The sequence below is a fragment of the Boleophthalmus pectinirostris genome, unplaced genomic scaffold (assembly GCF_026225935.1).
Source record: "Boleophthalmus pectinirostris isolate CB_2022bp ecotype Guang Dong unplaced genomic scaffold, ASM2622593v1 HiC_scaffold_22, whole genome shotgun sequence".
Classification (NCBI taxonomy): Eukaryota; Metazoa; Chordata; class Actinopteri; order Gobiiformes; family Gobiidae; genus Boleophthalmus; species Boleophthalmus pectinirostris.
In genome coordinates, this window is record NW_026571190.1 from 38814474 (window position 1) to 38841252 (window position 26779).

The 26779-nt window shown below is 40.4% G+C and overlaps 1 protein-coding gene across 1 annotated transcript in view; it reads right to left on the reverse strand.

The window, feature by feature from the left end:
* lrba (LPS responsive beige-like anchor protein) overlaps positions 1-26779 on the reverse strand; it is a 702007-nt gene that overhangs the window by 80186 nt on the left and 595042 nt on the right. The window contains 1 exon segment of the mRNA XM_055158186.1: positions 12514-12681. Within this exon segment, the coding sequence (XP_055014161.1) occupies positions 12514-12681 (168 nt within the window).

Consider the following 26779-nt stretch of genomic DNA (forward strand, 5'->3'; position numbering starts at 1 on the left):
ACATAGTTGGCAAAGATCTTCACCTCTTTGTGTCTTCGGTCTCTCCTCCGTCATGATTCACGCGCCAGTAAAATGTTAAAGTCGTGTTATTCCCCAGTTTGAGCCATTTGCCGATTTGTGTCATTCATGCAAGTCGTTAGCTTGACTATAATTTTACTTTATTTATTTTACTTATTACTTTAGTCACCAGAAACAGTCAAACATGTGATCCGTCAAGTGAAACCTTAGTTCGACTTTCGTTTAAGTTACAGGTGCACGGCTTTTCTCCACACTGCAGAAAAGCTCGGCCAAAATTTAAGATATAAACACTTAGGCCCCGTCCACACTAGCAGGTATTTGAGTCGTTTTCGTTGCGGTTGCAGTGTTTGTCCACAATAATCCGATGGAAAACGGCCCCAGAGACGAAACAATCTGGTGCCACATGATCCGGCACCGCGTGGACGCCTGAAAACACTGATGCTCTGACGTAGAAGTTCCAGTTGTGTCCTTATTGGACCACGTCACTGTGACTTGCGCCTTCCTGATTCGCTGGGTTTGTGACATCGGCCATGTGACGAAAACAGTTTAAACGAACCAGAGGCAAACGGGAAACAGCGTAGTTAGAATTACTTGCTAGTAGAAAAGATTGTTTTCACGCTCGCCATCTTCCTCAGCTCAAAATCGTCTGCTGCAACTTCAGACACGGTGATAACAATAATAATACTAATAATACTACTACTACTACTACTACTACTACTACTACTACTACTACTAATAATAATAATAATAATAATAATGCATCAGTGTTATACAGTGCATTTTGGATACGCAAAGACACTTTACAGATCATTATTCATTCACTCCACACCTGGTGATGGTAAGCTACAATTGCCACAGCTGCCCTGGGGCAAACTATCGGAAGCGAGGCTGCCAATCTGCACCCTCGGCCCCTCCGACCACCACCAACACTCACACACACACCACTTTCATACTAGGCAATGTGGATGAAGTTCCTTGCCTAAGGACACAACGACGGGATCAGGCTTTGATAAGGTGGATACGCTCCACTTCCTTGTTTTTACCGCCCACGTGACGTCGTGATGCCAGCCTAGTCATGTGACCAGCGTTTCAGGCAGTTTCTTGTTACTGTGTCGATAGGGAACGGACACAAAACAACGTGTCTGGATAGAAATCGTTTCAAATACGGTGATACAGTGATTCGTTTAACTCTTTCCCCCATGAAGACGACATCTGACGACCCCCCTGAACCCTTAATGACGACTTTTGACTCCTCCGCTGTATCACTAAAGACGAGATTTAGAAACGGCTCGGTTTTTTACATTTAAACAGAGACTGTGATAGGTGGGGGCCACTACAACCGACACTAGACTGACCAATAGGATTCAAGGATATGTTTTCGCCGATTTTTTCCGAAGTTAATCGAAGTAGTGACGATGGTAGCTTCCGGAAAAAACACAACACGAAACACGTGCAATGGAAAGATCGCGGCGCTGCGGCACACAGTTTTAGAAATAATGAGGAGCGGACGTATTTTATGGATAAGTTTAGAGAAAGTGACTTTTATAGATTTCAAAGTGATGATGTTGAAGTTGATTATAAAGTGGAAAACAGCGATAGCGACGGACTTTCGGGGAGAAGGTGAGATGCCGCTGATGCGTCTGTGTGGAGTCCTGCGATGTCCAAACAAACTATCTGAGCTTTATACTCGATTATGAACCAAAATTGCCCTGAAATCTGGATGTTGCCCAGGCGAGTCCTTTAAAATATTTCAGTCTTTTTTTTCCAAGATGCGATGACGTATAACAGAATCACTACAGAAAAAAACTTATGTGGAGCTCTGCACACGAGAAAATAACCAAGATGACAAATACTGGACTCACACTGACGGGGAAGAGTTTTATTATTATATTATTATATTATAATAAGCTAAATGAGTTGAATAAGTTAAATGGAAAAAAATTAATTGGGTGCACACAGGTGAACAACAGGTAAAAACAGGTGCACACTTGGCTCTACTGTATCTGGTGATATGAAATCTGTTTAAATACTTTGACAAAGTATATTTTTTATTTTTTTATGAATATAGTACTCAGAACATGCAGATATCAGATGCTGAATGTAGTTTTTTGTTTTCGAGTTTGCACCTGACCAGGTAAACTCTCATTTTCAGTGAGCTGTTATACACCTATAAATGAGTTGAATCACATTTAAACATCCATAAATGAAGAGTTCAGAGTCTAAGGTTTCCAGAGATACAAATATGTCTGTGTTACAATTAAGTTCATGAGTGTAAAAATCATTTATAATCACTCGTGGAAGTCTGTTTTCTTTTATGCAGTGATGCTCTATGGGTAGAACTAGTAACACATGTATGGGTTGTTCCTAGTCGGCGTCCAGGGGGGAAAGAGTTAAGTGTAAATGTGACCTTAAATCTATCAGAAAATGACTTAAAAGTAGCGAAATGATCTGTCCATGCAGCAAGATCATTTCACTTGACAAGTTATTTTAAAATAAACCACCTCTAGTCTAGAATGAAGCATCTAGTAAGCAACTATTAAGCAGATCATAAATCTGAAAACAAGATGAATAACCTCATAGCAAAAAGTCATCTCTAGCCAAGTTAAAATGACTTAAATTACATTACATTTTACTTTACCGATTCAACGTGACAAGGAAAATGACCTGCCAGTGGAGTAAGTTTGTTTTTATTAATTCAAGCAGCGTTAGATTTCACTTCTTACTTTAAGCACAAAAAGTTGTTTTTCTTATTTTAAGTGTAGCAAGATGTATTTTTATGTTTTAAGTACAAAAAGTCAGGATCATTTTACTTGTCACGTGAAATTTACTCAAATCGTGATAAAACTTAACTTGGCTAGATTTTATTTTTTGCAACGCTGCGATGTTATTGCTTTGCCTGGAATGTTCCATGGTATGACTTTAAACATATCCATCTAGTATTTATTCATCACTAGAGCTGGTATCATTAAGAAGTTGCCGATACGATACATGTCTCGATACATAGTCCACGATACGATACGATACATAGTCTACGATACGATACATATCTTGATATAGTGAGCTTTCGATTTGATACAATATATTTCAAAACGATTCAAAACTGTTCAATAAAAAATAAAGGTTGTGATACTAAAACTACTACTTTTTGTGCAAAGTTCATATGAAACACAAACATTTTAATCATCAAAACTGTGAAAATGTCAAATGTGTCGCATAAATGAGTTTCTTTCCTCTGAACAAGCAACAAAACTGTACCTCTGTAACGAAATAATTTAGTAAAATATACCAAAAAATATTCTATCGATACTGTATGATCACATTATTTTGATATTTTTGCACAGTCATAATCATTACGGGTGTTTCTGTTGCTCAAAAATACCACAATTCCTTCAGTAAATAGGGGCGACTGTCCACAGATCTGAACTGTAACTGCTTGTCAGAGATTCAGAATGTTTATTTGTAGAAAACCGTAAAAGTCTGTAAAATCCTGTCTCTCTGTAATCACAAAACACCAGAAGTATTTCACTGAGGTCACCTGGCAGCCTCCACGTTTCTCTGCTCTCATCTGTTCGCTCGAGCTGATCTCATTTTTTAAAAGAACCAGATCTTTTTCTTTCTCGTTTTTATGCATTTTTACACTGATTAACTCTTGAACCAACACAAGAATCAGCACAGATGCAGAGCAGGCAACACGATGATGCTTTTTTGTACGGGAAAAAAAAGAACGTATCTGGTATCACAATTACAGTTTCAAAATGTAAACACACTCCCACTCTCATTGTGAAACGTTTCTGAGTGTTGCTCTTTCTCCCTGTGATTAGTTTGGGGATAAAATGAGTCCTGACAATGGACAATGTCACATAAATAAATATTTAAAACAATGAGCCAGTGCTAAACATTCAGATTGTTGCACTGTCTTGTATAAAGCCGTGATTTTATATTTTATTACTTATTTATTTTAATTTGTACATTTAAATTTATATAATTATGTCTTATTTCACACTTGCTCTTTTTTGATACTTATTTAGAATTTATTATTACTGTTTATATTTTTACTCTTTGTTATTTTATTATATTGTGATGTTTGAGCTACTTTGTCCAAATAATTTCCCTTGTGGATCGATAAAAATCCGTGTATCATTCGTTCATTCGTTTTTCGATATAAAACCAAAAATAAGAAAGGTTTTCTTCGTTATTTGTCTCCAAAACCAAAATGAAAAAACAGATAATGATTTGTTTTTTCAGTCGATTTTGTGTTTAAATGAAGAATGGAAAAAACGGATAACGGCCGTTTCGCGTTTACGTGACTTCTGTGACTGCGATGCTGGACTTTTGCGCTGCATATGGACTGAACCAGGACTGATCCAGGTCCGGGACCAGGGCGAGACCAGGGCGACCAGGGCGACCAGGGCGGACTCCGAGCTTTGACTCTGAGCCTCCGCGGGGTCCGAGTCTCAGCTTTGAGCTCCGGCCCTGCCGTGGGCTCTGAGCCTCTGGTCTGGTCCCGGTCTGGTCTCGGTCTCAGTTTTGGTCTCAGTCTCGGTCTGGTCCGGTTCTTAGTCCCGAACTGGTCCCAGTATGGTCCCGCTCTGGTCTTGGTCTCAGTCCCGGTCTGGTCCCGGCCTGGTCCTGGTCTAGTCTTCGTCTCAGTCCTGGTGTGGTCCTGGTCTGGTCTCAGTCCCGCTCTGGTCTGGGTCTGGTCCTGGACCTGGATCAGTCCTGGTTCAGTCCGTATGCTGCGCAAAAGTCCGGCATCGCAGTCACAGAAGTCACGTAAACGGGAAACAGCTGTTATCCGTTTTTTCCATTCTTCATTTAAACACAAAATCAAAAACTGGAAAAAACGAATCGTTATTTGTTTTTTTCATTTTGGTTTTGGAAACAAATAATGAAGAAAACTGTTGTTTTTTCGTTCTCTTATTTTTAGTTTTATATTGAAAAACGAATGAGCGAATGACACACGGATTAAAAAAGTTTGTCTAAGATCCCATGAAACATTATGGGTCACAAAAGATTTATTAATAATTGTTCAGAGACACGATCACTCAGCCAACAATAAAATATCCTCATTAATGTTCGATAACGGTCACAGATTTATTTTGTGATTTACGAATAATGTTTAATGACTTGGTTCACTTAGATTTGTGAAAAAAAAGCTTGGAAAACACTGCAATAAAAGAGGCGAGAAAAAGTTCTTCACTCTGTTCCACCTTGTGACATCATGTGGTGATACAGGAAGTGCTCCACTGTGTTTTGAAACCCCACGCACCTTCACTAGAATCACAGAATTTCCCATATCCAGTAAAGAAAAGGTAAAAGGAGGTGTGAACTTGGAAACTACCACTACATGACATCACAAGGTGGAACAGGAGCATTTTGATCTTTGAAGATGTAAACAGACTAATAATAAACCTGTGTGAATGCGACAAAACACAGCTCCAGGTTTGTTTCTGAGGAGGTAACAGAATAATAACACGGCTGAACGGTCACAAGAGTTTATTTTGTGTAAAACAGGACCTTTAATATTTAAATATTTCGGAAAAGTCTACGGGGAAAATAAATGGAAAACCTGCTTCCGGAACTGTCCAGTCATGAGCTGGTCCAGAGTTTCCTGCCCGAGCCCCACCTGTCCCTCCGCAGACTGGCCCTCTCCACTCTCCTGTCCGTCAGTAAAGCTCCACACTGGGGACACTGTGAGCCCCCCCCCCCCTCGCTGAGCCCTGACGATGCCCAGACCCACAGCTCTGTTTGGGGCCGGGCACAGACGGGGCAGGCCTCCTTCCTCCAGACACGCACACACACAGACGGTTTGGCCCGGCTCTCGGGGATCCCACTGAACACGTTTATTTTACTGATTAAAGTGCTCAGACTGGAGCGGCTCTGTTCAGAGGTGAGAGCTCACAGACTCGATACTCCTCAACGCTCCTCAACATCTGAACCAGACTTTTGTGTCCGTACACAAAGTACTTCTGGGACTCTGTGGGAAACTTTCCTCCAGACTGTAGACTTTAAAAAAAAATCTCTGACAATGTAAATTTAATGTTAGAAAAAATGTTTGAAGATGTGGGAAAAGTGTTTGTGCCTTTTACAGTTTATTCTGTCCACTGAAATGAAGTAAATCTATTTCTGAATTTAGTATTGAATAAAAACATTGAATTTAAAATGTTTTTCACTTTTTATTAAGGTGAAAGGTAAATGATTGCCTAACTTTTTAGAAGTTTGTAATTACTGTAAATTAAAACTATGTGAAAGTATCACCTAAAATCTTTAGTATCAATTCATTAAAAACATAATTACCCTTATTAAAAAAATTTAAGGAATGTAAAATTATTATTTTTAATTAAAATCCCAAATTGAATTAAAGATTTTGTGAGATACTTAATTTTTTTTTAATTTACCTTAATTAAAAACAATAAGACTATAAACTTTAAAAAGTTAGGTAACCATTTACCTCAAAGTTTTTAATTACTGCTTAATTGTTCAGGTTTACAGTTCATATGAAGCTGCACTTGTGATTTTAGAAATGTTAACTTAAATAATCAGTATTATGCAAATACATGTTTTGTCCAGGGCGTCGGTGTCAGAACTTTTGGTGTCAGACGTGACGCGTCAACCAATCAGAGACGAGTATCCAGTGACATAGAGACATTATTATACAGAAGGAGGAGAAGAAAGAGAAAGACCCAAGAACCACAAACACCAGAACAAGAAACTCTACGCCGTGTCGATTAGCGAAGTACAAATATAAACACACGGCAACAGCCAAGCCGACCACCCCGCTGAAGTGTTTTATGTCATAAATACACTAAAGTCTCTCTCGAACGGGAAAACAAGGCACTCACAGACCACAGTCGACACCCTGGACACACGTCAAGTATTTCTCTCTCGTTGGTCGACAGCATCAAAGACGAGCGTCAGGAGAGTCTGAACTCAAATGAACGCAGCTTAAACCTTACGATCTTTAATTTATGTTATAATGTTGTTACCTCATCTAAAACAGACCTGGAGTTGTGTTTCGTTTCATTCTCATGTTTAAATAATCCTGCATTATTAATCTGTTTACATCCCCAAAGCTCAAAAGGCTCTGTTCCACCTCGTGATGTCATGGCAATTTTCATGTTAACAGCTCTTCACCTTTAGTTCATTCAGTACATTTCCACGACTAAAACGATCCAAATGATTCACGTGAAGACACCGTATATGGAGTTTAAAAACACAGTGGAGCACTTCCTGTATCACCGCATGACATCACTTCCCCGTCCAAAGCGTCGCACATCAGTCGAGCGTCGTCGGGGGGCAGAGTTTGGCGCAGAACGAGCTGATTGAATTTGATCATTAAGCAGAACAATGGAGAAAGACTCTGGGGATCAGAAGATGAGTGGGGTGGCCCGCTAATGATATTTGTGTGTGTGTGTGTGTGCGAGTTTGTGTGTGTGTGTGTGTGTTTGTGCGTTCGCTAAAGGCCACAGCACATCTGGGTGGGAATTAGGGCGGATGAGGCGATAAATCAAGATGTTGTCTAGCGCGAGAGGAGCTGCAGTCACAGAGCATGAAGGGCACTACGGAAGCCCGGCAGGCTCATCTCCATTTAGATTCAAACGTCACGGGGACTAAATAATGTGTGTTCTGATAATTCGCCTCTGTGAGCACGGGTCACAACAATGTTTATCAGGCAAGACGCTAATTTTATTTCACTTTTACTTTCTGTGTAGGTCAAAAAGTAGAAATACTGAATGGATTGTTTAAAATGTGGGTCTGGTCAAGTTGTAACGGAGGGAAACAGGGGCAGATTTTTGACATTCAAATGTCTCTTATTCAGAAACTAGAGGGACTATTGAAATAAGTAAAGTATCAGAATGTAGGAAAGAGTTACACTCCAACAGGGTCAAGTTAAACCTGTGATATTCTTTCAAGTTGTTGACAAAAAATTTTAAAACTCATGTCGGTAACGGAGGGAATGAAATATGCAGCACTTTTTGGGCAATAAATCCAAACAGTGATAACTCTTGGTTCTCACTTACATATCCTTAACAAACTGGTTTGAATATTTGCTTCATATAGTTTTCTACCATATGGTACAAGATTAAGTTGAAAAACCTCTTACTTTTTGAGTAATGAGATTTTTTTTTAAGAAAGGTCATGGTAACGGAGGGAAAAGTAACGGAGGGAAAATTGTACAAACAAGTAGAAGGTGCAGGATTTTACATCATTTGTCAACTTTTTTCTTCCAAATGCTTTAATATTACTTCAAAATGAAAGGAAACAATTTCTATAAAATATGTCAGTCCTTCCAAGCAAATTTTTATCATTTTAAATACATTTAAAAATCATGTCCCTTCATCAACAGTTCAAAGATGGAATAACACAAGATATGATGAAATACATCCATTTATTGACATGATTTTCAGGTCTTTGAAATTTGGGAAATAATTTTTGTTCCATGTTTCATACATGGTCTGTTTAAAACGTATGGAACTTTAGAACCAAAAATGGAACAGAAAAAAGGTCAACAGTTTCATAAACTAGAGTACATATGTATCTGTTCAATACATTTTTATATCAGATGCAATTAACTTGTTGTTTACTTCTGCTTGACTGGGCCCATGTGCAAGTTTGTAATTAAAATTGTCATTTTAAGTGTGTTTGTGGCTTTTTGATCCTTTTTGTGGTAATAATAACATTGGAGTTGGAATATATCGAAATCTAAAGTTTTCCTATTCTGTAAAATTGACTTTTTAAGACTTTTTAATCCTGTTACAGTTGTTTCTCTTCTCATTTACTCTCTCAAAGTTGTGTTTTGACTCATGCATGTTTGAGTCATCTTTATTTTACTTACTTATTGCTCCGATCTAACCCCATTTTCACTTCCACCAGTACACGCCCACGAGACGTATGCACTTCATTCTCCACTTTTCCTTTCTTAATCAGTGAAACACAAAGGTTTTGGTTTTGCTCACAGAAGCTGCGACAGCGACACGGCGCTTCATTGTGATGTTTTCGACGACGTCAGATCCCATCGGGCATCGCAATTTTCTAAGGAAATCGGTGGACTTAATTATTCTGAATTAAACAGTTTGGAATTAAAATGTTCTCCTTCGAGTTTACGTAGAAATAATCATTCCAAATTGCGCTTTACATGGAAAACTTGTTAAATCGCCTTCTCGGTTTGTCGTTACGCCACCGACACAAATATGATCCCGACTTTTTGGACTGGTGGTCCAGGTCACGTCAGAAGGGCGACCCAACGAGGATGTGCTGAACGGCCGGAATTATTTTTAAGAAGAATAAACGTTTACATGATCCAGGAATTTGGCTTTCAAATTCAAAATAAACCACCCACTTACTTTGGAACCTAAGTTGAATTCCGAGTAACCATTTTCATTAGGAATTAAGTGTTTACATGTTCTTTTTAACGTGGAATTGATTTTTATTCAGAATTAAATCATTTTTATTTGGAATTAAAGCCTTCATGTAAACGTGGCGATTGTGTCTTCTTTAAGTTCAAAATTGTTCATCAAAATCCACAAAATTAAACTAATAAGAAATGTAAAGACCAATGGGTCATTTGGGGATATTTTTTCCCAAATGACATCTATGGTTTTGTTTAGATTTTTTGTTTTTTTAATCAATATTTAATTGACTTTTTTTTAAAGATAAAAAAAAAAAAACACAAGCTTGCATTCCTTTTCATATAAATTAATCCTACTCCAGCTCGGTAGTAAAAAGTGTAATATCTGTTTTATATAAGTAAACAACACCTAAGAACAGACATGTCAAACTCAGGCCCGGGGGCCACATTTGGCCAGCGATATAATTATATTTGGCCCATGAGATTTCATCAAACTTGTATTAGAGCGGCCCCCTGTCTGCAGGTAGACTATAGAGACATTATTTATTTAAAATGTTGTTATTATTTTATATTCTGCTTGTTCTGGATTCATTGTTTAAGCAAAACTATTATTAAACATTTATTTGAATAAGAAAAGGTTTAACATTACAGCTACATTATCCATTTTATCTACATATACAATACCTAAGAACATCATTATAACATCCATTTTATATAAGTACACAACACCTAAAAACGTCATTATAATATTTATTTTATCTATTTTATACACAACCTAAGAACGTCATTATAACATCTATTTTATATAAGTACACAACACCTAAAAACGTCATTATAATATTTATTTTATCTACGTATACAACACCTAAAAACGTCATTATAATATCTATTTTATATAAGTACACAACACCTAAAAACGTCATTATAATATTTATTTTATCTACGTATACAACACCTCAGAACGTCATTATAGTAAGTCTTCTGCTGTAGTTTTCTGTGCAGCTTCATTCTTAGTCCATTGAGTCTGATTTGCTGACTCAGCCATTGCATCATATTACCGTAAGTACTTCAACAAGAGAGCTCTCAAATGAGCCCTTAATACGAGCACATAACACACACACACACACACACACACACACACGAGTCAGTGAGGGACAGCGCTGATGCCATTAAGGTTCAATTGGACGCTTGTTCTCTACAGGAGAGGCGCGCTAACTGTACACGCAGACGTTGTGCTGAGCTCGTCTTTTTCTCTGTGTTCCACTTTAGCGCCTCTCCTCCTCCTCCTCCTCCTCCTCCTCCTCCTCTTTTCTTTCTCTCCTCATCGTCTTCATTCATTATTCATGTCCCTCACTTTGAGCTGCTGCTGTGGCTCAGAGCTACAGGCAAATACAAAACAACACAGACACACAAGGACACGTACAAGACGACTGTATGTTACACTCACACTCAAACACTTTTTATTTTTTAAGCTTTTTTGACTCTTGACTTGTCATCAGTTTGTATTTTTCCTTCAGCGTTACTCGATATTTTCTCAATTGTACTGTAAATATTCAAATAAAACAGCAGTACCATCATCTATTTGGATATTTTTGTATAATAAATTGATTATTCTTCTGTCTACATACATATCTGTGCAAAAAAATCCACACATTTTAACCCTAATATAATTTTTTCATATCACAGTAGCAAAGTCGTGCTCTAAAACGGCACAAAATGGTGTCAGTCGTCTGTATCAGTCTTTAGTAATTTGCTTTTGATACATATTTTATATATTTTTCCACGGCCTGATATCGTTTATCTTCACTAGTTTTGAGGAGTTTGAGCTGAGAGGAAATGAAATCATATAATCTCCACAAAAATAATAATTAATCATTTTAGAGATACACTCGCATAAATGAAAACTGTCACAGCACAAAGAAAATACAAACTTTTCGTATGATTTTCTGCTGTTTTGAGACTATTTTACATTTTGAGGGGCTGGATGATGGTGCCACCTACTGCCTTCGCTCAATTTCATTTTTCTCCAGCGACTAGTAGAGGTGCGCGGATGAGCTACTTTTTCATCCGCAACCACATCGCAAAACTCATCATCCGCCCGCTGTCCATTTGCAACCACAGGTTTTTGACCAGTTTTCAAAACCGCACCCGCCGCCATCCGCTCAGTCTCCTCCCAGTTGCTCCGAGTTCAGAGTTTTTTATTTGAGTAGTGAAACCGCCACCCGCCCGAATTTAATTAAAATATTATTTTTCGTCACGTCATCCTCCCGACCCGCAGTTTAGCCGCGGAGTCAGCGGCTGTAACCGCCATCCGCGCATCTCCGGCGACTAGGTCAGGAATCAGAATACACTAAACCATCTGCAAGAACCCCAGAAGTTGTAGACGGCACACCGGCCAATCAGTGAAGAGCTGTGAAGTCATGACGTCAAACTCGTCGCGTCTGTCTGTGTCCCTTTTGTGGAACAGCACAACAGTAAACAAAGCGTCGACATGGATGTAGACGAAGACAGACATTCTGTGTTGGATTTAAAGCCGGAACAAAGAGAACGTTTGGTGAATTAAATTCAAGGGGAAAGACGTTATTGTCCTTCTTCCTACGGGATTTGGAGTATGACCAAATAACAACGATTGGTTAAATAAAAAAGTACCCAACTACCGTGGAGTGAACGAATCCTAATGCTGCGAGGTCAAACGGTTTCTACAAAGTGAAACCGACTGATGAATCAGGCTACTGACCTCATCGACCGGAAATAAAACTGCTAATATCTTAAGAAGCATAATCCCACAAATGAAACTTTTTGCAGCACAAACAATAGACAGAGTTTTGGGCCATTTTAGAGCATTTTTTTAGTTTAGAATCATTAATATCTCCAAAGCAGCACAAACAGACAAAGTTTTTGTGTAGGTTTGTGTTTGATGAGGGGCCAACTTCACGCAGAAATACAACTTCGAGAGGGGAAATGGCGACGGGAAAATATAAAATATGGCCCATTTTTGTCAATTTTGCACAACAGGTCTGCTTTAAAACATGAACAGCTTCAGCAAGCAGCTCTCAGAAACAGTGTGTTAATCTTTGGTTTCTAGTTTCCAGCCGTGTCAGGAGATAATCAGTGGTAATATTCATCCAGCCCGTGTGCGTCCTTACCTCTCGGAGCATGGGGTCACTGATGGAGCTCAGGTTCACGGCTCCCTCGTAGGTCAGGTAGTAGAACACGTTGAGGGCTCTGGCGGCTTCAGGACCCTGCTGTTTGTACCCGAAAATCAGATCGATCCACTGGTGAAGCTGGCACGACACGAACTCGCTCTCCAGGGCCTGAAACGCACAAGAAGTATTCAGCATTACTCAAATGTCGTAAATACAGTCATGTTACATTTCAAGGTGCACACAGAGTTCAAGAGACAGAGACACAATTTCAAAATTTTTCCATCAACTTTTTCATGACCTAAAGTGAATTTTCTGTGACTTTACGGCACCTACATGTGTAGAATTGATCAAAACATTGGCAGTTGTGTTCTGTTGTTAAAGGTTGACTGTTTAACTTTTCTGGCGACTGGTCCACTACCTCCTCGTCTCCATGGAGATTAGGGCTGAGTATCATCAAGAAGTTGCCGATACGATACATATCCCGAATACAGTGTGCTTTCGATCCAGTATGATATATCGATTCAATACAGTTCAATAAAAATAAAGGCTAAAATATAACCGCAAGCGGCAATGATCGGCCCTCGCCACGCCCCACAAACTCCGCGCCCCTCTGAACGCCTTGCCCTGCGCTAATGCTAATAACCCTAATCCTAACCATAGCCCCAACCCTAACACCCTGGGGTGTGGGCATCGTTGAGATTTTTTAATCGAGACCATGTCACAAATGTGGATACCAAATTTTGTGTATCTATGACAAATAAAACCTTATTTTTCCATACAAATTTTCTAGGGGGCGCTATTACACCCACTTTTCTTACATCAATCTGTTCAGGGTCAGGTTTGAACCCATGATTAAAATTTGAGTGAAATCGGTCAAAGTTTGTGTGATTTCTCAATTTTACTAGTGGACTAACATATAGAGTTTATGTCATCGCTGTGGCAGCGGCCATAACAAATATGACATGAGTGTGATTGACTCTCTGGATCAGGACGCCAAAATGGAATTTTGTGCAAAATTTCAGAATTTTTTGTACAACTATTTGGGAACATTTTTTTGTCTTGTCTTTGTTAAACCACTTCTTGAGAAAAGTGAATATGAAACACAAACATTTTAAACCTCAAAACAGTGAAAATGTCACCTAAAAGTTGATTAAAACAACTTCTGATGGATTAGATTTATCAAATCATTGAAAGTAAGTAATTTTTACTCAAATCACATTTTAAATTATGTACTTTTTTTTACTTTTACTCAAGTAGATTTTTAGGTAGGTAGATTCATAGAGTAGGAATTAAGCAAAGTAAAGATACTTTTACTTAATTACAATTTTTTTGTACTTTTTCCAGCTCTGCTCTAGACTAGAATGAATCATCTCAGACGTATTAAGTCGATAAAAATCTGAAAACACGATGAATAACCTGATATAAGTTTTAAAATCTTGGTCAGATCAGAGTCATTTGCAGCGTGGATTGCAGAACCTTGCGACATCATCCGAAACAAACACCGGCAATCTGAGCGAGGCCCTTTTATCGGGTCTTTTGTTCTCGACTGTGGGGACTAAAATGTCTTAGGCCTTTGCTGTTTCGCCATTACCATAACACAGAGACACACTCGCGGTCTTCTCTCCTCATTAGCCCGTAAAGCGAGGGGAAAACATTTATGGTTCCCTCATAAAAACAGCAGATTGTGTTAATTTGTGTAAAGCTGCGCGGTCACAAAAGCCCTCTAAACACAGCCAAATTAGAATGAGCCAGCCCCTGATTGTCATTGCTGTCTTGTGTCACATTAATTTGCAACAAAACATTAGCCCGAGCTACACTTAAGCAGCCATTTATATCATTTAGATGTTTTACGGCGCGGAGTGGGGCATCCTTCACGTAAATGTGAGTTTGTGACAGCTCGTTCGCCGTTTAATTCTTCCCCTCTCGTCTAATTACAACTTTCAATCAGGGCGGAGGAGGAGCTGGCGGTGTGTGCGCGCGCTGTGATCATGCTACATAAACATTTAAGTGTCGTACGGAGACGCGACGGGTGTGACGCTAACTGGAGGTGCTGCTCTGTCTGAAGATCTGTTACTGAAGTTAAGACGCAATCTGAGCTTCGTTTTGAAAAGATCTGACCACAAAGAGCTGATTTGGTTGGAATAGACCAAAGGTTTTTTCAGTCAGTCTTTCTCGGTGGGTCCCTCGAGGTTCTTCCAGAGGCTCAGAAGTTGGATCACAAAGAAAACTGGACTCCAAAGTGAGGATGGACGAGACCAACAGAACCTCAGACCAAATCAGACCAAAAATCAGACATAGATTTGGTCCAGGGTTTGGGTTAGGGTCCCAGGTTTAGTCGCGTGTTAGACCTGGTTTAGTCTTTGGCTAAACTGGATTTAGTCCTGGGTTAGAACAGGTTTAGACCTGGTTTAGTCCTGGGTTAGTCCAGTTTTAGTCCTGGGTTGGACTGGGTTTAGACTTGCTTTAGATCTGGGTTAGTCCTGGTTTAGGCCAGGTTTAGACCAGGTTTAGACCTGGCTTAGTTTTGGGTAAGACCTGGTTTAGTCCTGGTTTAGTCCTGGTTTAGTCCTGGGTTAGACCTGGTTTAATTTTGGATTAGACTGTTCTTAGACCTGGCTTAGTTTTAGGCTAGACCAGATTTAGTTCTGGGTTAGTCCTGGGTAAAACCTCATTTAGTCCTGGGTTAGTTTTGGGTTAGATCTTATTTAGTCCTGGATTAGTCCTGGTTTAGTCCTGGGTTAGACCAAGTTTATAATCAGGTAGCCTTATTTATGACAATAATCTAGAGAATTCAACATTATTTATATTGTGCCTTATAGTCCAAAAAATCTAAATAATTTAAGTTTAAGTTTTTCAGAGAGCTCAAAAAATAGTAAAAGCGCCGCCACAAAAATCTATTTACATGACTGCAATGGAATCATCAACAAAACATCACGTCTGGACAGATAAAAAATTATATTGTTTACATAAATATATATAATTTTTCCCAACAGGAAGTCGTCCACGAACCCAAACTTCACTCCAGGTTTGTTTTTTTTTCTGCAGTAATAGTATTCTAACCTGTCTGGAAGCTCACGGGAGTCTATTTGCGTAATATAAGACCTTTAACGCTTTATTACAGTGAGTCAGAGCGGCCTCCTCGTCTCCTGTTATTGAGTCCGTGTCCATCTTTCTTCCTGACACCTCCACGTTCAGCTGTGTCACCGAGCGATCCTTTATATTAATGTAGGTTATAAGGCCGGGGACCCCCACTCATTTCAATACAGCCCGGTGACGTCTCTCCGTGTGTGTGTGTGTGTGTGGAGAGAGTTTTATTATGCATGAGGCCTGACCTATGCATCCCTCGGCCTAAAATAAAGCTCGGTTTGATGGGCTTTTAATGCGCGCCGCCATCTCACGTCAATCAGGAGCGAGGAACAAAGGGAAAGCTGTTATTGTAAAGTGTAAAGTGTATTTGCGGTGACCTTTCGTGCGCGGAGAATTACACCGGCTGATTTGATTTCGAAAAGGGCTGCGAAATGAAATAAATCTGCTGTTTAAAAGTCGCTTCGTCTGATCAGGAACGGTTAGAAACATGTAGATTCATTAGATAATCAGCGATGTCTAACCAGCTGATACTTTGCAGCGTACGTCGGCAACGTTTCCGGGGATGTGAAGCGAACTGCAGGAAGAATTTCGTCGATTACGTTCATTTCTAATCGACAAACAGGATGTAGGTTTCTGGGCGAAGATATGAAGCCGCGTCTGACAGCGCAAACACCGGAGCTGTGGCCTCTCGGTCCCACGTTCGGGCTCTGGCACCTCCTTGGAGATCGGTTTCGGTTTCGTCAGGGTGCATGTGTACGCAGTATCCCGGTCACTGCATCATAAAGAGCTGCGCCAAACCTGCACACGTACGATCTTTGAAAACATCGCGACACACACAGAGAACAGACTCACCATCAGCAGAACATCCCTCCGTCACAGAAAGAACACTCATATTCCACTGAGTCGCGTCCTTTAGTCTCTGAACCGCATCAGCGCACAAGAGCTTTTTTTTTTTTTTTTCTTCGCTTAGTTTATGCAAATTTGCCATGTTGTTTTAAGTTTCGTTTCTACTTGCGCAAAGCTGCATTAAAAGTTGTATAGACGTTTTTAGGGAAGTGAAATACAGCGACAGTCCTTTTTCAAAGGTTGTGCATGTGTGACACCACCTTCCTCCTCCACAGCTCCCTCACTAGAAACACCTCCTCCCGCCTCTTTACTCTAGAAATCACGCTTGTTTACATCCAGTGTGCGTGTTCAGAATTACCGTTAAAGTGACCTGTCTAGAAGTAATTTTGCGACCGATGCGTCAGTTTTTAGACCCTTCGTCTGCTTCAGTCGCATCATAGCTGGAAGGAATCTCCAAGAATCACCTCAGTTTGTCTTCGCTTCTTTTCCCCTTCTCTTCTTCTTTCAGCGACCTCAAAAACGGACTTTGTTTTGCGCCAAAACGGTCATGGATTCTCGTCCGCCATCGCAACAAACTTTGTGCGAATTGTGAGGAAGCTACAGTTTGAAAAAGCCTCTAAGAACCGCTGCATAAACCACGTAATCCCCACATGCCGGCGAGTCAGTTACACTAGAAACGTAGGGAGTGTGATTGACAGCCTAACAGCCAATAGAAGAAGAGGAAGCCTTGTTTTCTATTGGCTGATGTTTATCTGGCCTCACTGTGTCCACAGTTGATAGATTTGCATTCTTTTTTTTTTTTTTTTTGGTAATCATTATTACAAAGCTGCTGCGTCTCTGTAATGGTATTTTAAACTTTCAATGACAATTTGAAACTAAAAAAAAAATCCTCCATACAACCTTTAAACACATTATAATGTCAAACGGGCTGATGTGGATCTAGAGTGTTTATGGTTTATATGTTGTAAAGTTGAGTTTATTTACGCAGATTAGAAACAGTAATAATGCCCATCCCTAGTTCGTTCACACTAATCCGAAGAAAAACTGCTCCAAAGACAGAACGATCTGGTGCCTCCAGCTCCAACGAATTCATCTGAGTACAGATCTGATCCGGCACCGTGTGGACGCCTGAAAACACTGATACTCTGATGTAGGAGCTCTAGTCGTGTCCTTATTGGACCACGTCACTGTGACTTGCTCCTTCCTGATTCGTTGGTTTGTGACATCGGTCATGTGACACTGTTAGTCCAATAAGATTCATTTGGTCTTTTGATATTTTATGTTATTAGGTTGTTTTTTCAGACCTAGAGTTTTGTTTCATACCTGACAGTTTCGACTGCTCACTAGCGCTCTTCCTCAGAGTGGTCACGTGATGTTGCTGTGACGTGTTTAAATCAGCTGATCAGACACGTCACAGCAACATCACGTACACTTTAGTTTAAAATTCATATAAATCTAAGATATATACGTACGTACGTTGGTTTGAAAACTTGAAATGACTTGGACAGTGGCCCATAAATTCAAGTCACTTGGACTTGACTTGGACTTATGGGCCAGTGACTCGAGACTCAACTTGGACTTGCCTGTATTTGACTTGGGACTTGACTCGGACTTGAGGTCAAAGACTTGAGACTTGCAAAACAACAACTTGGTCCCACCTCTAGATTTTGACATCGTTAGAGCCCTAATTGTGATATAAAGTTTCCTGATAATGTTCTTAATCTAAACTTTCCTGTATGAGAAAACACTAAACTCAATCTCAAAGCATCTTTTTAAGCCGGATGCCCTTCCGTACTAGACCCTCCGTTATCGCTGCCATCTGTAAAACGATCTCTCCCCGCAGCAGCAGCATCAGCAGCACGACGCTCCGCCCTGTACGTCTGTCTGCGGCGCTCCACTCCATCACACGCACAACAATGGAGAAGCGCGATCTCTGTGACTTCTACCCCCTATCAGCATTTACATAAAGGCATGCTAAATTATTCATTAATTATGAGAGCGTCCCCGGTGGACGGGAGGACACACGCGCGGGCTGCTAATTGGCCCATCAATAATCCTCCGTGCCCCCTCGTGAAGACGCCTCCTCTGGAATCTGCTCTCACCTTCTGTCTCTTCTGTCTCCTCCGAGGTCCCACACCGGAGACCACAACACATCTGCTCGCCGCGCACCGTCAGCCGGCCATGCTAACGGAGTACTCGCTGTTATGGGCAGCTTCTTCCAACACTTTAAATACAGAGTTTGAGTTTTAAGCTGGTCAACATTTGGGTCATATTAAGCTATTTTCTTTTACTATCGATGTCGTTTTCTCGTCGCAAACAGACCTGGAGTTGTGTTTTGTTTCATTTACACATTTTTAACGCACAAATCCGACTTTTTAGGTTGAGTTCTTCTCTCAAACAGAAAAGTTAAAGTTAAAACGTAGCTGTGAACTTGAAAACTACCACTACATGACATGAACAAGGTGGAACCAGAGGTGGCGCTACCATTAGGCAAAAGTAGGCAGCTAACTAGGGCCCCCAAACCTGGAGGGGCCCCCAACCAATCGCCCTCAGAGCCACTAATGGATGAAGCCTCAGAGCAATTAGATTTTCTCTAAATATGAGAGTAGTTTTACTTTTAAACAAGAAAATACCATTAAAGTAGATGTCTGATGTCTGATTCTCAAATCTATTTTATTTATCAAAGCTTTCCCCCCTTTCATGTTAGAATGGACGAGTCAACGTGACCCTGATTTTAACAGAATCACAGCAGAACATAAGTGATGGATGTAAACAAAAATGTAATTGTACTTGCAAAAAGATAAAACTACTTCCAGCTTTGGTAATGAAGTAGGCAACTGAACTAATAAGACAATTTTCCAATCAACTCTAATTCAAATAGAGATGCACTTGTCTCATAAACAATGGGGAAAAACAAACAATAAATAGTAAAAAAAAAAAGATACAAACCCCCCCCCAACAAACTAGTGCATTATAGTGAGGGCCCCAAACTCAAGTTCGCCTCGGGCCCCCAAATTGGTAACTCCGCCCCTGGGTGGAACAGAGCATTTTGAGTTTTGGAGGTGTCGACGGACTAATAATAAAGGACTCAAACATGTGTGAATTAAACATCAATCCAATCATTCCAATCTTAAAATCCTCACATTTGCTGCCTGTTCTTTTTCGTGTTCACTTCAAGATCCTGGCGCTGACCTTTAGGGCCTCACACGGTCAGGCTCCTGCTGATATCTCAGATCTGATTAAGCCACACACCTCTGCCCGCAGCCTGAGTTTTGTCAGCCAAAACTCACTAATGGTCCCGCGGACAAGCTTCAGAACGCAGATCCTTTGAAGCGGTTCACCTTAAACTCTGGAACGAACTACCTCCTTATGCCGTACATACACTGTGCGATATTTTCGATGGTTTCACTCAGCCCCAGCTCAAACTGCACGACCAAACTGCAGTCAAGTCAAGTTCACAGCTCACTTTTCATGAACGACTTCCAACATTGTGAAACCCTCACGAGAGGCGACTGGATTTCACAAATTCATCTGAGTACAGATCTGGTCCGGCGCTGTGTGGACGCCTGAAAATGCTGATACTCTGACGTAGGAGCTCTAGTCGTGTCCTTATTGGACCAGGTCACTGTGACTTGCGCCTTCCTGATTCTCTGGGTTTGTGACATTGGTCATGTGATGCTATTGTGGAAAACAGTGTAAACAAACCAGAGACAAACGAGAAACTGCGTAGCTACTAGAAGTACTTGCTAGTACGCGGTCCACGAAAAGACGAAGAGTTTTTACGCTTGCCATCTTCCTCAGCTCGAAATCAGCTGCTGCAACTTCAGACACGGTCTCCACTTTCTTGTTTTTACCGCTCATGTGATGTTGTGAAGTCGTCATGCCAGCCTAATCATGTGACCAGCGTTTCAGGTGGTTTTGCATTTCTGTGCAGAGGGAAGACTATGATTGCGGACACAGAAACGACGTGTCTGGACCCAAATCGTTTCTGATACGTGATTCGTTTCAGTGTTAACATAACCTAATTTTATTATGAATGTATCTTAGGCTGTTTTTTATCGTTTGGACGCGACGGATTTGTGACCTATGTCTGTGAAAAGCGCAATATAAATAAAATTTACTTACTGTATTTTCTGCACTATAGTTCGCTCTGGATTATAAGGTGCACTGTCATTAAATGGTCTATTTTCGAACTTTTTTCACAAATAAACCGTTGGATGGGTGAGTGGTTTTGTTTGTTTGTTCGTTCACGGTGACTCTGGGCTTTGTTCAGTTGTGGCGTGTAGGGAGGGTGTGTCTGGGACCAACGGATTGTCGGCGTGTTCGCAGTGACTCAGTTGTTCAGTCGTGTCTAGAAGCGGCACATTGCGCTCGCTTTTTCGGTTCATTCCTCCGTTCTGTTCCGTTCCTCGTCGGCGTGGAGTGATGAGTGTGTCTGCGGGTGTTTTCGGATTCGTGTTTTGGGCGCGCGGTCGTTTTTTGATGAGGTTCGAGGCTTAAGAGCGCGTCCTATAGTCCGGAAAATACGGTACTTACTAATGAAACAAAACTCAACTCTAGGTCTGTTTCTGAGGAGGTAACATCATTCTAACATGGCTTAAAGCTCACAAGAGTTAATTTAGTATAATATAGGAGCTTTAATATAGTTTCAGTGTTGAGGTGATTTGGAGGATCAGTGTCCCTGAAGCTACAAGGGCCGCAGAGCCGGACCAGGGTCATTAATAACGCGAACCCGCTGGGCCCATTAAGATTTCAGTGGTGGAGACGCTGGGTGAGGGATGTGCCACAGACTGAAAATGGTCGACCAGCGTGGTGCCGCAGCGGTCAGCAGCCCCGACTCACAGCCAGAAGGTTCACGACGGATTCCCGGACCAGATGGAGCCTTCTGTGGAGACGGCGTGTTCTCCCTGTGTAGGTATCTGCCTCGGACGGACGGGACAAGACACAAGATGAGACACAAAACTGGGTCCACGAGAACGCGACGAGATTACATTTTAAATTCAATCCTAATGTAACACAAAACGAAACAAAAAAATCTCACAAGATCATTTTGGCACACTACAAGTCAAAAAAAATAAAATAAAAACTTGGACGCAATTTCAATGCTTTCTTTTTTCTTTTCTTTTTTTTGCAACATAAGTCCACACATTTTGCATCGATTTGAAGTCTTCTGCATGTATAAAAACATGTAGAAAGCTTTAAACAAAGAAAAAAAAAAAGAAATAGCGTTGATTTTGGATTCCCATTGAGACTTGTATGGCTAAATAAAGGTTTTTAGTTTTTAGGGTTTTTTTGCCGGTATAACAAGATGTGTGTTATGTTCCATTTTTTATCAAATTGTCGCTGTATAATCTCCAGATATTGAAGTTAATGGAAAAAAAAAAAAAAAAACAACCAACAACTATAAAAAGATATAATGTGTGTCAAGGGGCCGACCAAAACAAATGAAAGCGTAAATAAATAAATAGATAAATAAATGAATAAATGTATAATACAGCATATGTGTGTATGTGTGAGCAGATTTAAGCAAGTGTCCGTGTGTGTGTGTGTGTGTGTGTGTAGTATGTGTGTGTGTGTGTGTGCAGTATGTGTGTGTGTGTGTGTGTACGTAGTATGTGTGTGTGTGTATATGTGAGCATATTTAAGTGCATGTGTGTGTGTGCGTGTGTGTGTGTGTGTGTGTGTATTTAAATATGTGTGTGTGTGTGACTCTGTGTGTGTGTTGTATGTGTGCATTTGTGTGTGTATTTAAATATGTGTGTGTATGTGTGAGCATATTTAAGCAAGTGTCTGTGTGTGTCAGCATATTTAACTGCATGTGTGTGTGTGCGTTTGTGTGTGTGCATGGCCCTGCTTCTGTGCCTGTGTGTGTGAGCGTAAGTGTTTTTGTGTGTCTATTTAAATATATGTCTATGTGTGAGCATATTTAAGTGTGTGTGTGTGTGTGTATGTTTGGCAGTGGCACTGTCGCCGTGTGTGTGTATTAAAGTGTGTGTGTGCATATGTGTGTGTGTGGCAGTGCTGCTGTGGCTGTGTGTGTATTTAAATATGTGTGTGAGTATATTTAAGCGCACGTAGAGTAAATGTGTGTGTGACATTGTGAGCATATTTAAGCCTAAGTGTGTCCGTGTGTGTGTATATGTGTGTGTGTGCATTTGTGTATGTTTGTGTGTGTGTGGCAGTGCTGCTGTGCCCGTGTGTGTGCGTATTTAAATGTGTGTGAGTATATTTAAGTGCATGTATTGTATATATGTGTGTGTGTGCTGCTGTGAGCATTTGTGAGCATATTTAAACCTGTGTGCGTGTCCGTGTGCGTGTGTGCGTGTCCGTGTGCGCGCGTGTAATCAAAGGCACATGTGTAAAAGTGTTGTCAGCGCCCAATTGTTTTCCCATGTATCGATTACGGATGAAAAAGCAAAACAGGTTGTCAGGTCTGTATACACTAAAGTGGCTGTTTCGGAGCAGCCCCATCAAAACATCCTGGAGAAGCCCAGCGCCTCGACGAAGCAGCAGCGAAAATACGACCAGACCACAGTTGAAGCTAATTAACTTACGCGGATTAGATCGACACAATATGTGGATGGGAGATGTTATGATTACTGTGCGTTTTTCAAGATGGAGCATTCGGGCGCATTAGCATCCATCTGGAACCGGAGCTGCGCCGCCTCGTGTGTGTGCGATGATCGACCTGCTGCAAAAACGACGAGAGGAATCTGAAAAGTAAACACTAAACATGAGAAATCAGGAGATAGTGTTTTGAGGTGTGTACAGCTAGAAAAAAATGAACTTCAGCAGATATAAGCTTTCAGACATTTAAAAGCTGAATTATTAGGGATGTTTATTTTATTTTTGTTTTTATTTTTTAATTTATTTTTATTTTTTTTTTACTTTACTGTACTTTATTTTAATTATTATTTTTTAAATTATTATATTATTATTTTTATTTGTTTTATTTTATTATTTAATTTATTTTTTATTTAATTTAATTTTTTTTTTACTTTATTTTACTGTACTGTACTTTTATTTTATTTATTTTTTTATGTATTTATTTTATTTTATTTCCACTTTACTTAACTTTACTGTACTTCACTTTTATTTTATTTATTTCTTTATTATTTATCTTTTATTATTATTATTATTATTATGTATTTATTTATTTATTTTTTTTTTAGGGATGTCTTGATGATTTATGAAGTTATGAAGTCAAAACCGTCACACTCTACAGGATTTTTCAGTCTTAAACGATTAAACGTGTGACAAAAAGCTCACGCCACAGACCACGAGGAGAATCTTATGAAATTTTAAATCTCTGATCGCAAAGACTGCATCGGGATATGTTTATTAACATGTTTTTTTGATGCTCTCCCCTCCCCGTGTTGAGTCACTCCCCCTTCAGAGCGGGGATCATCGTGCATTCCACACGCTGATTGTTCTCAAACATGCATGAGTGAAATCTAAAACCTCTTCAGGGATGTTTCTGATGAGGGAACAGAGCTACAACATAGCAAGTAAAAAAAGAAAAAAAAAAGGCATAATTCATCTATAAAATATTGCAGAGAAACAAAATAAAAATAGAAAATAATAATAAAATGTTAAAAATGCAGATCAATGATAGTGAAACCAAATCAGGGTTCACATGTGTCGGGTTTTTGCTTTCTCAGTCTCCACCCCCCCTCCGTCCCTCTCTCCCTCTTTCCTCTCTCTCTCCTTCTGTTCACAGTCATCTGATCTGCAGTAGTGCCGTGCCTCAGGTCGACATGAGCTCTGATTAAAGGCCTTATTAAGCGCCTGTAAATGAGACGCCCACTGTCACGGGGAAACAGGACAGAGAAGACCCCATAGAGAGAGAGAGAGAGAGAGAGAGAGAGGGGCCCCCAACAAGGTGGGTCAGACAGAAAGAGCAACAGCTGACGTAAGGAATGAGCTCCTTGAATCTGTCACAGAGGCTAACGGAGCATTTCCTGCTCTCTGTTAGAGCAGAGCTCTGGAGTGACACAGATCTCAGATCAGTGATCAGGAAGTTCACATCAATAAAGAGACTAAAGGTCGTGTTTTTACACAGGGAAAAGATAAAGACATTCGGTTTCTTCAATGAATGACAAATATTCAAAGTTCAATACCAATATCCAGTGTTGTTGAGTAACAGATTACATGTACTGGAGTTACGTAATCAGAGTACAAATTATGAGTAACTGTATTCAGTTACAGTTACTGTTTCAGTGAGTGGTAATTGGATTACAGTTACTTTGTTGAAATAAATGGATTACATGGCGGGATTTTCCTGTTTTCACATTATTTTTATTTATTTATTTTTTTCGGTAATTCCACTCATTGCTGGAAACTAAACCAGGACTAAAAACAGATCTAAACCAGGTTTAAACCAGGTCTAAACCAGGTCTAAACCAGGACTAAACCAGGACTAAACCAGGACTAAAAACAGGTCTAAACCAGAACTAAACCAGGACTAAAACCAGGTCTAAATTAGATTTAAACCAGGTCTAAACTAGATCTAAACCAGGTCTAAACTAGATCTAAACCAGGTCTAAACCAGGACTAAAACAGGATTTAACAGGATTTAACAGGATTTAACAGGACTAAACCATGCTGCACGGACGTGTCTCCTCCTCTTCGATCAATAATATTTTTAATACAGTTAAGTATCCGAGTCTTTGCATCACACACTGAGGCGCATCACATATGTCACGACCAAACAGCGGCGACTGGTTAAATTTTTAAAAAGTACCTGCCTATCATCAAGTGAACGAATCCTAATGCTGCGAGCTCAGACGGTTTCCACGAAGTGAAACCGGCTGATGATTCAGACTAAAGTTTTTTGTTGTTTTTTTTTGACATTTTTTATAAGGCAGCCTCACTTTTTCATCGCTTAGTCATAACATAAACTCTTCCCAGTCTGAGCAGCTCGTCAAAACAATGAGATTTACTGCTTTTTAGAAAGAAAAACTATTAATATTCTGCAGACACAACGACAACATTCACCTGTGGAAGCTGGAATCACATCCTTTCACAAAACACGTTGAGTCTCCATTGAACCAGATGTTTCTAAAACGTCAAAATGTTTTATCATCAGAAACCTGCCTGAGGGTTTAAGAGTCGTTCATGCATGTTTGAGTAATTTAGCGATCTCTCCCGGGCCCATTTTAATCCCTCTTCGCAGTTAGCTGTAAGATTCTGTTCAATGATCCACTCTCAAGCCTATTGTGTTGTGATAGTGCTCTGAAGGAGGAGTGACTTAGCAAAGGGAGAGGAAACTCAGAGCGGCAAAAACGAAAGCAAGAAAGTTCACCTGGTGATGTAAACGTGTGCGTTACCCCAAAGAAGTAACCCCCCCCCCCTCCTGTCTCTTTAAATCAGCTCCATCACGTCCCCCGCACTGTAAACATACATCAGAGTGATTGACAGCTCTTGGCCCCTCCCCCTGCTCCGCTCATTAGCCCGGTCAGCGGTGTGCGGGTCGGTCCGCTCCCCGCCAAGTGGAACCAGAACAACCCCCCCCGCGCGCGCTCCCTCTCCTCCCATCTCCGTCATTATCCTCGCTCGCCCACGCACACGAAAGCACGGAGATCAGGTTCTGCGTTCTCCGGTGAGACGGAGCCGAGCGACGGGCAAAGTATCTCCTCAAACAAACATGTCAGGCCGGATTTGGTCGCACACGGACACGGTGACACGGAGAGGGCTGCCAAACGGGCCGAGGGGAGACATTTACACACAACGCAATACAGTAAACATGAGGACTGAGGCGGGCGGCACACACACACACACACATACATATATATATATATATACTGTACTGTTGGATTACATGTGGCAGGCGTTACACTCTGAATTTGTACTAGTTTTAAAATCACAAAAAACATTTAGATAACAAAAAACAGCTAATTATATGTCAAGCCGTTTGTTTTGGTTTCGTTTTAGTTTTTTACACTGTTAAGACAAACCATATTTTAGGCTGCGTTCAGACTGCAGCCTGAAGTGACCCAAATATGATTTTTTGGCCTCTATGTTCCTGTATCTGATCTTTTAATGTCAGTCTGAATGACACAGATCAGATTTTTTCAAATGTGACCCAGGACACTTGGATATGTGCTCCTGAAACTGATACATATCTGATCTTTTGACATGCGACGGTCAAAGTGCATTCATCCACCTACACGTTATCAACAAGCCACAAACGTCACTATTCTGCGCTGAAGTAGGTGAAAATTGTTAATGAACTCCGTGTCACTGAAGTGAAGCACATCTCCACTCACCACTCTTGGCTCCGTCTCCACATCCACACGTTCCTTTCAACGGACTGAACCACAAAACACCACGA